General features: G+C 37.6%; 1 protein-coding gene across 2 annotated transcripts in view; it reads left to right on the top strand.

Moving 5' to 3' along the window:
* The window catches only part of ZFAND3 (zinc finger AN1-type containing 3), a 162,323-nt gene extending 148,569 nt beyond the window's left edge, over positions 1–13,754 (top strand). For both annotated transcript variants that reach the window (XM_015621347.3, XM_033512576.1), the window contains one exon: positions 11,016–13,754. In XM_015621347.3, the coding sequence (XP_015476833.1) occupies positions 11,016–11,170 (155 nt within the window). In that variant the 3' untranslated portion in view covers positions 11,171–13,754. The remainder of the gene's footprint in view (positions 1–11,015) is intronic.
* The last annotated feature ends 702 nt before the right edge of the window (positions 13,755–14,456 follow it).

The following is a 14,456-nucleotide window of genomic DNA, read 5'->3' as shown; positions in this document are numbered from 1 at the left end:
GCTTGGGTTTTTTGTATTTTATGAAGTTGTTATTCCAAGACTCCAATTTAATTGATAGGCGATAGAACCTGTTAACTAATGTTGGTCTTTCTGACTAATATGTATTCTGAAAGTACTAGACATTAAGAAGTAGTTAATTAATTGGTGCATCATAGATTTCAAGTGTAGGACCCAGAAACATGGTTTTGTGTCTAGGTTTCAGAAAAGCTGTCCACAGCTTTAGAAGTGTTAATAAAGTTCATGCTCCCTGTAATTAGGAATCATGAATTACTATTCAAAGAGGCTCCAGTATATTTCTCCAGCTTGTTCAATTAATGTGGGTTTCTTCCAGGATGTGCTGATTTTGGTTTCTTCTGTTGTGCTGCCAAAAGTTTGGCAATGTTGATTTAGTAATGTGTACTGAACCTGTTCCTTACTTCCTATAGTCCCAATCAGTCCATACAATTGAAATGGGCTGCTCATCTCTTAAGTCCCCAAGTTCTCTGTAAGTAAAACAAGTTAGTACTCCTAAAAACAAAAAGTGCTTTTATTTTTACATTACTGATGTGGTAAGTCCTTCAGTATATAACCTTCTGGGGGTTTTCAAATGGAAACTGCAGTACTGGGTGAAAAATCAACATTTTGTAGGTGTGCCACATTACGTCTCTTCTTCCCTACATACCTTCCCTACCATACATACATGTGGTTACAGAAGAATGAAGTGTATCCATAAAGTGAAAGATGATGCAATTTTTAATTGTCTTGTGTGCACAAAAGACACATGGCCTAGTGAACTTGAATATAAAAATCTGAGAGTACCTTATATCTCTTCCAGTACCTTTAGAGAAGTATTTGCTCAGTCTCAGTAATTTTTTGCTTATGACAGAAAGACAGATAAGTCCCCCTAAAGGTGATTCAAACATGTTTGTCCATATGGTAACTAACAGCTGTGCACAGAAGTACAGATTCTACTAGCATTTGATAAGTAGACACAGAAGGCCCAAAAATATGATATAATAATCTGACTAATCATGAAGGATCATTACCAGCTAGTTAACTGACCATGAGGTAAGGCTTAGGTAGGGGAGGAATGTGAATTTTGTTGATGAAAGTCTAAACTATTCACAGGAAGAACTGGGGAAAGAAACTAGCTACAAATTCTGTATCATAACTGGGAGGAGAAAACGGATATTGAGAGGAATTTGCTATTTATTTGTCTAAATTTGCTTGAAAAGTCAGGATTTTTTCCAGGAGCTAGAGTATTTTTCCCCTCCCAGCTAAATAAATAAGATTTTATCTTAGAGGAAGATACCACCTGTGGTCTTAAATTACATAATTCAGTTATAAGAAGGTGTTAAATAAGTTATAAGTAGGTAGTGTGGCTTGACACTACTTGATGTGGATGTTCTGAGGAAATTGATGTGCTAAGGAAATGGCATTAAGATCAGTGTGCATCAGTTTCCACAAAAGTAAAAAGAATAGTATTAGTGTATGTCAGGGCATTTTAGTATTAAATGTTGCTTGCCTTGGAGGAAAGTTTCAAGAGCTGACATCTTGGTTTGAAAACACAGGTGTCTGCTAAGGAAATCAGAAACCTCCCTTGAAATGGAAAAATGTAAACCACCCCTCCCCTTCAAATTATTATAATCTTGAAATCAAAGGGCTCTTAGGCAAAGATATGGGAATAGGAATAAGAATTCTTTACTAGGAAAATTTAAATAAAAATGTAGTAGTACAAAAATACTCCACTGACAGAGTCAGGATACAACCTGACACCCTGTTAGTCAGGGTGTTGGTAGCAGTCCAGTTAAATGGTGGCTGCAGTCCTTCTGGAGTGACAGATGTGGTTCATCAGCAATGATCCTGTAGAAGGGTGTAGTTTTCCTCTGGAGGTCCAGTGGTGGTGTAGACGGGTCCTTTTTTCCTCTGGGAATCCAGTGGAGAAAGGCTGGCTGTGGTTTTCCAAGTCTCTCATAATATTCAGGTGGGAATCCTTGGCTCCTCCCCCTGGGTGGAGCATCTCCCAATGGGATGATGTAATTTTATCAGTCATGTAATGAGACTCAATGGCCCATTAACAGAAGATATCCCCCTGGAGGGAGGATGGGTTCTGGAAGAGATAAAGAACACTGCCCCACCTGGTTTTAACAGATAGTAATAGAATACATACTTATGGTTACATCTTGTGTTGCAACCCAAGACAGCTGAAAAAACTGTATCAATGGATAATACAATCACTTTTGAGTATTCAGTAAGTTTTTTAAATAATATATTTATTTACTGTATGTTTACACATATTGAAATGGAAATCCTTACAAGAGGTGTTCAGAGCTGTTAAACATTCCCCAGTTGCTGAAAGTTTTGCAAGTCATAGGCACAAGTTGTGTATGGGGGTCCTGCCATATTCTGAACAAGCGGGAGTCAGGAATGTTTTGTAAGTCTACACCAAAACCAAAAAAATAAAAAGGGAGGAGTGGGAGTATACATGGCTCTAAGAATTTGTTTTCCTTTGTGCTATAAATCGGGCTTCTGAATGGAGCTCTGTTTTCCTGTGACTAGAAGAAGAATTGCTTTTGACATAGATTGCAAGATGCTATGGTAACAGAATACTTTCATGGAGCAGAAGGTGTAATCTAAGAGACTCTGGACATAAGGTGTAAATAGGGAATGAAGACATAAAACACATTGTACTTAGGTTTAAAAGAAGTAGAGCTGCTTCTCTCTTGTTTGGTCAGCAAGCCTAGCTGCTGTCAGACTGTAGATCACTATGGTGCAAAGTCTAGGAAGCTACTGAAACCCAGGGCATAAATAATAAAACTCATGAAGCATACTGGAAGTCAAACCTGGAATTGTTTCAGCATGTGATGAAGTCAAAACACATGCAGGATTCAGGAGAACTGTTAGAATTAATGCAACACATACTGGATGTTAATACAGACCCTTTCATTATTCATTCCAGTTCTCTATTAATAGCCTTATCTTTTCTGCATTTTCATTGGGCTAAAAAAAATTACACACATTTATTATTGAATCACTGAGTATTGCTTGCTATTTTAATTAACTTTCTGGGTACGTTTCAGCTTTTAATTAAATCCTCAGCTTCTGGGAGAAGTTTATTAGCTCAGGTGGGCTTGGTATAGAGAATTCTAGAAATATTAATGCTCATGCAGCTCTTTTTAAAATGTTAAATACTGCACAAGTTCCTCCTCTGACCTTAGGAGAGTTCTGTCATCCACATGCCATTTCTCAGGACACTTTAATTAAGCTTTCACACCACTCAAATCTAGAAAGTCTATACTGCACAAATCTAAATATGTTGACTAGGAAACAAATGCCTCTTGATAAGCTGGTATAACCCATGGAAGATCTGATTTTATAGCAGTACTAACATTTGAAATAGTGTAACCTGTTAGTATGATTTACCTCTACTTCATCAACTGCCTTGGACACTAGGGAGACCTTTTGGGCATAATTCTGCTTTTTTACTGAACATTCTGTTCTTTGGATTAATTTTCCCACATATTACAGGATATAATCTTGTGAAACTAGGACTGATTTGGGAGGTGCAGTATTATTTCAGTGTGTTCTTGGCTGTACATATGCGACAAAGAATATTGCTTTTACAAGTGTAGCAGTGATATTAATTCCTCTTGAATACGTCATTGTAAAATCACACAATTATTCAAATAAGGAAACTTTTCATCTACCTAAAGTCTAAACTTTTAATTTTGAACCTTGCTTCTCCTCTCCTTAATATAAGTTGATCATTGATGTTCCCTATCTGATACCTCACTTGATGCTGTAAGTTGTTGGGAGCAAAATGGTTTCTCAAAAAATACTCTTATTAAATTAAAGTTTAACCTGTTTTGGTTGTTTGGCTTTTTATTTTTTTTCCTGCCTTCATGGTTTAACAGTCACACAAGCTTTTGGTGAAAAATGTTTCTTCCATTTATATCAACAAATTAAAATTCTAATTTCTGGGAAGTTGCATCTGTTACCACAGATGAACTGGGACCAGAGCTCAGTTCTGCAGAGATTTCACAAGAGTGGTAGCCCAGCAGTTGTGGTGGTTGGAGAGTGAGCTTGTGGTGTCACAGCTGCTGCTTGTGCCTGACTCCTGTGGATGAATGCTGAGACCAAAAACCAGGGACAGTGCATAAGGTCAGAATTGGAGCCTGTAGATGCCATTGTCACCACTGTGCAAGTCAGTGACCTCTGAGATACGAAGCAATTTAGGAGTATTGATTGTAATGGTGTATGTCTGGGAGTATTCTTGGACTTGAATTGCTCTGATAGTCTGTCCCCAGTAGATAATGGCCTTAACTTACAAATCTATAGTGGCTGAAGAAGCTGTGATGTGGAAGTGTTTACTCTCAAATGCCTAAATTCTGTACAGCAAGAAAAATATCTGGTCCAAATCAAACGATTTAGTCACTGTCTTTTTCTGGTACGTGATAGAACTGGGACACAATCCTGTCTGAGACCTTCAGTACTCAGTCAGACCTGACCCATAGCAAACATTTTTTAATGGCAGCTTTTTATTACAAAGTAGATGTGCTGTATTTATGACTTTGATTCATTAGGGATTCTTTGAAATTGAGAAAAATTTCCTGAAAACATCAGTTATGTTCCTAAACATTTTCCCTACTTCTCTGGTGTTAGTGTTCACTGCAGCAAAAGTATGAATTGAGTCTAGTGGAATACCATATCTTAATTTCTCCCACTCCAAATACAATGTCCTTTACAGGAGAAAATGTAGAGTTGTTCTTCTTAGTTCCAAAGTCAAGGAATAGTGTCTTGTGTAGAACTTCCTTAAGAATTCTTGATCCAAAAAATTCCCTTAAAAATTGGCACATGCTCTGTTCTCAAGTGATATAAATTCTCTGTTCAAAATTTGTGTCACATTTAATGTAGGAAAAAATAGTTTGATATCTTTCTGTGCAAGTAGTCAGATAAATAGGAAAGTGTATTTGAAATTAGCATGAATTGGGATAAAACAGCTTGCTTGCAGGGTCTCCACAGTGACAAACTGCATCTCTTGTGTGCTCCCTAAAGCAGTTTCCCAAGCTTATGATCTTAAAGAAAATAGACAGAAAATAACTTTGAAGCACAGGTTATATATATATGTGACCAAACTTGGAAATACAAAGTCTTCTTGCAGTTGAAAGAATTGCAGAATCTTTAACCATACCTGTCCAGTGACTCTTAGAGGATTATGTCTTTTGTCTTTTGTATACAACTTCTTCCATTCACTTCCTGGGCAGTCCTTTCCACAAATGCTTTTTCTGTCTCTAATGCAGATACATAGACATTGCTTTACTCTCTTTATGGCAGAGAGCAAAATAAAAGAAGAAGGGAAAAAAATTCTTTGTTCCCTTCTTTTCTCCTAAGCATAAAACCAGTAGTAGAAATACAAAATGAATCTGTAGGATCTCATAAGCACTCTTCTGTACCACCAGAGATATCACAGAGCTGTATGCTTTCAGCATGAAACCTGAGGTTATCGCTGACTGAGACCAGGATGGAAGTCCCAGGATGCTCATCAGGGTGTTTGTGAAGATTCATGGAACTGAAATGCCTCGAGGAGGGGCAATGTTTAAGACAACATGAATTGATATTTGGAGACTTCTAACTTTGAGCACCTAGAGGTTAACATTTCCCATCTGCTCAATTTGGAGTGGAAATTATACAAAGGACTGCCTCAATTTTGTGGAGTCTTAATAAATACACCTATCTGTTTAAAAAGCTTCGTCATACTGTGGCTTGCTCCCATTTCCCCTTGGAAATTAATGACAAGATTCCCAACCAAGTTATTCTGAGGTATTTATCACTTAATCAAAATCCATGACAACTTGCAAAGCTGGGAAAGAGAAACAGAAGAGTTTAGCTTGGTGGGATTTGGTTTGGTTTTATAGAAAATGTCAGTAAAACTGAAATTTCCTTGAGTTGTGTGATGAAAGCAGAGCATTCCCACAGAAAAGAGAGGAGAGGTAATTAGAGTATATGCAAGAATGGAACTGTGCAAAAGAGAATAATACAAGATACCAGGAGAGAAGAATATATTTCCAAACAGTGCATATGAGCTGCACTGGAAGCTTTGCCTGGCTGGACTACAGCGCACATTCCTGTCCTTCCATTACCATGTGTTCTTGCTGAACAACCTCCAGAACACAGGGAAGCAAGTTGGATCATACTGCTGTTGTCAGATACTCAAGCCTTTAGGATTTTGCTTTGTATCTTCATTGCTATTTGTTCTATTCTTCCATTCATTTCTTACCTATTTCATGTCTATAAAAAAAAACAAAAAATATTTTTTCCCACACTTGCTTATAATTTTATTGTTAGTGTAATCTGCAACACATTAAATCATCTTTCCAGTTGGAAGGGGTGAGGGAGATAAATGTTTTGGGGATTATTAGACACTTGCAGTGAATGGTGTGCAGTTTTGAGTGCTACAGCAACATGAGCTGATCTTCTCTCCTTGCTCATCTGCCTGGTTTGGCTGTGATGTGTGATAGCCTGCAGGTATGTTCAGTGTTTAAAGAGACATTAAAATCTGTTCTTGTACAGAAATCTGCTTGTAGACTCACACGATATCTTGTTAGATAATACACCTTTGGCTTAGTTAGTTGACTTCTAACCTTACACAGTTCTAACATTTGGTAGAGAATTTTTGCAGCATCTTCAACTCTTAAGTCACAAGTATTTTTAAATTCTGTTTGAACATCTGTTAATTAGAATTTCAAATTTGCAAGAGAAGTAAATTACATTATGAAGAACGTGAAGAAGTCAAAGCACACAGCACAGAATTCTGCACAGAATGTCTGTGTCATTACTAGGGCTACTTTTGAATAGGTTTTGTGTATGGCTCTATTCAAACACAGGTTGTTTATTAAATAAAATTTGGAAATGGTGTAAGCTGCAAGTTCCGACAGTTCTGAACTTCTGCCTGTTTACTTGGGAATGAAAATGATAAATACCAATCCTAGTGGGCAGATAAGATGATTTTTAAGTATCAGAAGTTCAGGGTTTATGGTAATGTTGACTTCACATTCTTTTACTTACCAGTGGGAGTTTCTTTGAATGTATCAAAAGGAGTCACTAGTATAGAAGGCTAAATCTTCAGAGCAGTTGGTGTCTGCAATGAAAGCATAAATGTCTAGAGTGAATAACTGATGGTACTTGGTAATGAAGGGCTTTGCCTTTTCATGTCAGCAATGATATTTGAATGGCTCAGCTTTCAGAAATTCAAAAATGTACCAGAGTTCTTGAGTGTAGCAGTGAAGAAAAGGCAATTGTTTTACCCACACACGGCATACTGTAGGTCTGTGATCTACTGAGCATACTTTCTGGTCTGGATTATGGAAGCCTATTTTTGTTTTCTGTTCTCTCCAATATCCCTTTCCCATCTAGTTCCTCAGGAATGATGAAAGCATCCTCATAGTTGCTGGTGTGCACTCTTGGGCTTCCTTTAAGTGACCACTCTGTAAGGAAGGGATAGTGCTTTGCTTTATGGCTTTAGCCATTTTTACTCTGGCAATGAAATGGAAGTGAATTTTTTTAGTGCTGTATTACGAAGAAGTTTCTGTGGTGCTCAGAATGTTTTGAGGAGCTGCATAATGTTTTTCCAAGATGTTTGCATTAGAGATCTGAGGAGTGGATGATTCATGCTTTACTTCTAACATCAGAAAACAACAACTGCAGTGCTGTGAGATGTGTTACTGCATTTACTAGATTGAAATCTCTATGCTGGCAGTGGAAGTCTGGCATGTTTTAGGTTAATGACTTGGATAAATGAACTTTAGTTGGTAAATGGATTCCCTTTTGCAATGCTCTTCCAGTAATAGAAAGTTGTTTATTTTGTCTTTTAGTTATAGTGTACTAAAATAAGCATTTCTGCAGTAAATTCCTTTAGGGGAGACAACCTGTGTTTGATACCATCCCATAATGAAATTAACAGCAAATACACTGCAGGAGTTCATTTATCTAACTTCCATTATAACTGTAAAAGCAGAGTTCTCAGGAGAAAAAGTTTCACCTCTAAATATGAATTGACATTAAGGATCAAAATACAGATCTATCCATTGGCCTTCTGCCCCAGTACACACAAGTTAATAAAGGAACTGCTGTAAAATCTGATGGTCTTGATGCGACATCAGGCACTTGTGCACATGCAGACCACAGAATGTCCATTCTGATTTTCAAACCACTGAAGAAGCAAGGAGTTAATAATTGAATATACCCACTCTGAACTAATGAAAATATGTTCAGAACTACTGTCACTCAGTTGCTGAATAAAAGTGTTTTAAAGGCATTTAAATTTTAAGTAAAACCTACAAAAATGCAAGTTCCAGTCTTTAAAGTGATTTAAGCATTTGTAGCAATGAAACTTAAGATCTGCATTCTCTTTTTGGAAATGGAACTTTCAGGAGATCTGCATTGCTAATTCAACCATAATAAGCCCCATTCCATAAATCAGCCAATATATGCAGAACTATTTTCGTAATATTTAAAATTAACTTGGGTATTCTTTCATTAGATACTTTCTGTTCTAATTAGCAGTACATATTTAAATATGTATTTATTAACACGTTTAGATCATTTAGTTGCTGAAATTAGACATACTATTCCCATACTCTGTGGAAAATGAAAATCACCTCCATTCTTTTGTGGACAGTTACTGAAATTTCGTTTAAGAATGCATTAAAAAACCCTTGATGAACTGAAAAAAATAAATAATGTGTCACGTGGAGTAAATATAGCATACAGTACAGATTTCCTGTGTGAAAACGGGTGCTGTATAAAGAAATAAAAGGTGTTCAAAAATGAAATAAAGATCGGACAAAATACAGGTTAGACTGTATTAGGGGTGGCAGGGTAGAAGGGAACATCATGAAGCTGTGCTGGTATGCATGGTGCTTTGTAGAAGGGGAAGAGATGGGGCAATTGAAAGGTCACATTCAAAAGTGATAAACCATGTGGCATATGTACTTCCTTACTAGATTTACAGAATTGTCAAAGAGTCTTGGTGAAGCAGTGCAGAAGATTGTATACATTTTCAAGATCTCTTTTCAGTAACATTAGATAGGATTTTTACATACGCTTGTTAAACATCTACAAAGGATCTGTGAAACTTCCAGGATTTAAAACCAGTTTTTATTTAGAAGAAACTGAGACACCTCCTGCTCAGTCCATATCTTCGTGGTGTCTTGCATCTACTTCTTAGACATTCATTGCAGATAAGATGATGAACTTGATTTTTGAGCTCATCCAATCAGGTATTTATGATTCTTGGACCTGCAGTGGACATTGGTTCAGCAATTTGAAATCTCATTTCAAGAAATAAGAGAAGCCTTCAGACCCTGCTTTCTGTGAGAGAGAACTGAGTGAAATGCCTGTTCCTGTGTTGGCACTGTAGTCCAGGGATACTTTCATTTTAACAATCAGACCTTGAATTTTTGACACCTCAGGAAAGATATTTGTCACATTTGAGTGTGGTATGACCCAAATTGAGATTGAAGTGGAGGCAATGATCACAAGGGGTGAGATACATATCAATTCAATCTGTGTATTTCCATCCATATTTCTGAATTGTACATACCAACACAGAAAACGTGTCTTTTTTTGGCTTTGTTCCTAGAAGTGGGTTTCAAAGCGAGCCACAGATAATAGCATGTCTTTTCATAGCCTGGTGCTACTGAAACAAAGAGCAAAGATAAATCAATTTTTCTTCACTTTTTAAAAATAATTACATGTATGACACCTTTCCTCTCTATGTTTTCTCAACAAACACTCTCATATAAAGGTAGCTTGTTGTTCACTCCTGCAATTGATGTTTTATAGTCCAGGAAGTTAAATTACTTCACACACATATTCTCATATATGTGTGTGCGTGTATATGCACAAAACACTCTCCCATTCACTCACTTATTTTTATCCTTTTTCATCTCTCAAATACCATAATTGTGTCAGTTTAATATCTTTTGAGCATCTGAGAAGCAGCAGTAATGTAAAGCATTCAAGTAAGAAGGCAGAGTGTTACTCTTTGCACCATCAGGCAGGAAAAATATCCCATCACAGACAATAATATACAAACCATAATTGGTGTCATGTGCAGTGGCCTGGTGAGCCCTGTAACTGTGACTTTTCCCTCCTATAGCATCTCAATGCTACTTACTGCTATTTAGTGTTCATTTTGGAGGTGGGAAATTTGAGGCAGTTTTACTGTTACAAAGCATTAGGGACAAAGAAGAAAAAGCTGATTTCATTTGTACACTAGAAAGTGATGGCTGTGGCAGATGCCCTCCTTACCTGCAGGGAAAAGTAATGGCATGTTTCTAGGTCACGTGCTTCCTGGAAAGCTGAGTAACATTGAAGAGCTTTAGACAAGGAGACAATAACCTCATCTTCTCGGCTAGAGAGCAAAGTGATGTGGCATGACATGTCCCTGTGTCAAATGCCTGTTCCCCAACCGTGGTTAGTGTCAGAATGGTTCATGGGGAGAAGCTTCTGAAGACTGGGACAATGAAGGTGCAGTGAACCCTCCTGCCATCACTGCCAACGCTGGCAGTGAGTAGGAAGAAAAGTGCTTAAATTTAACAGTTCTGACTTGAAAATCTCCTTGCGAGCTCACTCTAGAGTACCATAGGCATGAATTTCAGAATTCAAAGTCCACTTAAAAGTAGGAAAGATTTCAGTGAAGATGATTAAAACATTAAAGCATTAACTTTTTTACTGCCTTTTGGATGTACATAGCCTAGATGATTTTGGAGGTTTCCTGTATGAGAGGATGGCAAAAAAACCCACAAATCTTGTATGATTTGACCTTTGGTGCTATGTTAATAAATCCTCAGCAAAATGCAGTAAATGAGTACATATTCATTATCCTGTAAGAAAATAAGTAAAAGCTTTGAACTGGCATTAATTTTTGAGAACTAAGTAGTCCTCCAGTAGACGGGGTTCCTTCACTTGTGGTTCAGGTGAGATACCAGCTCTGTAAGCAGTCCTTAACCGTGTCTCTTGTCTCTCTCTGGCAGGTTATGTGTTCTGCATGTTGCACCGCCTGCCCGAACAGCACGACTGCACGTTCGACCACATGGGCCGCGGGCGCGAGGAGGCCATCATGAAAATGGTCAAACTGGATCGGAAAGTAGGGAGATCTTGCCAGCGCATTGGCGAAGGATGTTCCTGAGTGCAAGACTGCAACCAAATGCTGTTCTCTTAGTTCACTAATGTTAGCCTTATTTAGGACAAAGTCAGCCAGACACCTTGTACTAGGCAAGTTTCAGACTACAGCCAATCAGTTTCCTTTCTTTAGCCAACCGTCCTGGTACTGTAGTTTAGGGATTGATGGTTGAAATTGATCTCTGGCTGGTTACTAAGGTGCCTGCTAGCCACCGTATAAAAATAAAACATGAAGAAATACTATTTTTGAGTACGGCTAGTGGATTTAAACAAAGCAAGAAAAATCCAAAGGCTTCTGTTATCGCTGGAGTCACTCTAAAAGCCTTATGCTGGAAACATTCCAGCTGCAGAGTTAAAACAAATAGTTGTGTAGAAGCTGGTGTAAAAGTTTGCTATGCACATGGCTTTTGGACAAACTGTTTAATGTGCAGCCTTTCACCTCTTCACTGCTACTGAATCCTGAGGAGGTGAAATACTACTTGGAGCAGCAACTGCAACTGCTTAAGTGCAGAAGACCTGACTGGTAACTTGTGCCTTCATCACGTGTGGCTTTTGAGTTAGGCAGTGTCACCAGCATCAGGGATTCTGTTGGGGTAGGAACACCTTTCTGGTTCTTCCCAGGAAGCCAAAAAGAAAGGGGGACAAAGATTCTTATGAAAAATTTTTATATCTTACTATAAAGAACCTATCAGAGTTTTTTGGGTTTTTTTTTTTTTTTGTTTTGTTTTTTTTCCTTTCTTCTCTGGTAAATTATGATCTCTCTTTAAAGCCAGCTCCATCCCGGAGCAGTAAATGGTGCATACCAGTAAGTGGTGCGACTTTTTACATGGCATCCACAGAGATTCTGCATCTTGTGTGAACAGATTCCACATACCTTGAGCAGTGCAGCCATTCCCACTGGCCAAAACCTGATTGGCTCTTGTTTGCCTTTTGCTAAGTGCAGGTATCTGATGATTGATCAAATAAGGCTAATTCACAGCACAGTAGCCATGGCTGGATTCTACAGACTGATTTTCTGTAGCTAGACTTACATATTGGGGAAAAAAGGACATTTTGTAGCAAACAGAATTCAGTAACAGTATTGGGGAACAACCTGTAAAACAAAACAACCTTTGTCAGAATGAGTTTGTGTTCCTCACACAGACAGAGTTCAGAGTGTCAATGAGATAATCAAAGGGGCTCCACCAGCCCTCCTATGCAGCTGAACGTGCCCACAAAAATCCCTGCCCGCAAAACGAATATAGCAAGTGAATGTGAAAAACATTATCTGGATAGAATGTTCTGGATCTGGTTAGAGCTATGGTTCTGTGTTACGGTGTGTCATGCTGAGCTGAGCCGAACCACACCGGCTTTGCCACTTTGGAAACATAAAAGCAAACATCATAACGGAGCTGTCTCTTGCTGCCCACGGGGCTTATGCAGGTAAAAATAATTTGTGCCAATGTCACCCAGCTTAATCCTGAATGAGTTTAACTTCTCATTTGATTAGCAAGTTATTAACAAGTGGGTAAATTTGTAAGAAAACCCGAGGGAAGGATCAACTTTGTCTCATATTTAAATACTGGGCGGATCTGAAACACATGGGGTGAAGTAACCTGTCACTTGGAAAACCCCAGCTTGATCCTCCCAGTGATCCTCCATTCTATTTGTTACAGGTAATTAACTCCTTATAGGCCAAATTACACTATTACTTTGGTAGCCAATGTTAGGAACATTTAACAATGAGACAACTAATTAAAAAAATTTTTTATATATATATATATATGTATGTATGTGTATATATATATATATATATATATATATATGTACGTATGTATATATGTGTGGGTGTGTGGGTGTGTGTCTTTACACATACACAGCATCTGACTGTATTAGCATTAACCATGAAGGAAATCAGAAATGTCCTATCATTAGAAATGCAAGCTGTCTGGAAGGCAGGCAGGTTTTTTTTTCCCTTGTTCTTATTCAAGACTATGAACCAGTAGCAAAAGCTTCTGTAATGGGCTGCGTTTTCAGGAAGTGGTCCTGGTGAGAGGACCTGTCCAAGGATATTATTTACATTTGCAGTAAGGAGTTTAAAAAATTCATGGATTTTGGCAGCTGCTGTGATACGCACTTTCTTTTCCCACAAAATCCTATCCTAGCATTTGATGGGCATTCTGATTGATACACAAGACTTTTCTGCATTAATACTGAAGATATTTTGTTCCTCCTTAATATTCTCTTTAATCTTGTTACAAGTGCACAGAGGGTTTCAAGGTTGCTCTTGAGAGGACACTACTTAACGTTCATGTGAATTATGGACAATGTTCACTTTAAATAAAAAGTTGGAGAGGGGGTTGTTCCTTTGCAGTACCTGTTCTGTGAAGTTTGTTAAACGTAAAGAAAGCTTAAGTTCTTGTATCTTAAAAGAAGATCTTATTTAACCCTTTTGTGTTCTAGATTTACTTACACATGTAGCCTAGAGCTCAGTTTTAGTTTAACATTGTGAAAATATTGAAAGAATCTTGTAACTTTATTCTTTTTCCTCATGCTAAAAAAAAAAAAAAAATTAAACCAATCAGATTAAAGTTTGAATTCCTTTCTGCCTATTTCAACAGCTCTTGCTATTTTGCACCTTTTCTACTGTAAATTCATGTAAGAAATACGAATGGAGAAAAGACCAGGCTGAATTTACAATTGGTGAAAGGTAGACAGGATTTTCTGTAGGTTTGGAAGGGAAGGATAGCATTTCTGCTGGGTTTGAAATAAGGCATTTGTTTTGTAAGCAAATCTGCTGTAGCCAGTTTGGTCCGTTTAACTTTGAGGTTAGATACAGTAATCAAAGGAATAAGTTGTGCATACTCTTTAGGTCAAACGCATACTGTACACTGTCACTGGCATTAAAATGTGTTAAATGTTCTTTCATTCACTTGACAGCTTCAGCTAGAAGCTGTGTTCCAAATCAGAATGGGCCATATTCATAATGGATACAGAGGAATAACTATTGTTTCTTACTTGTTTAGATGCTAAAAACACAAGGCTAATTAAAATCTCCACAGTTTATTCTATTAGAGGGAGAGAGAATATAAAACAATTTTAAAAAAATATGAAAATATATGGAATTGAATTTGTGCCTGGTTCATGGGACACATACACCCATTTTTTCCCTCAAATTCTTATGGTACTTTCAATTATAAAACTGTATAATTCTTGCACAAGGTGGTTGTATTCTAGTAAAGGTAAGTTGCATAAAACAACTCTGCCTTTTCATCCAGTTTCAAACCTGTGACTTGGTGCAAACCAAGACTTCT

Source organism: Parus major, chromosome 3 (assembly GCF_001522545.3).
Source record: "Parus major isolate Abel chromosome 3, Parus_major1.1, whole genome shotgun sequence".
NCBI lineage: Eukaryota > Metazoa > Chordata > Aves > Passeriformes > Paridae > Parus > Parus major.
This window is presented reverse-complemented; position numbering and strand designations above follow the sequence as displayed.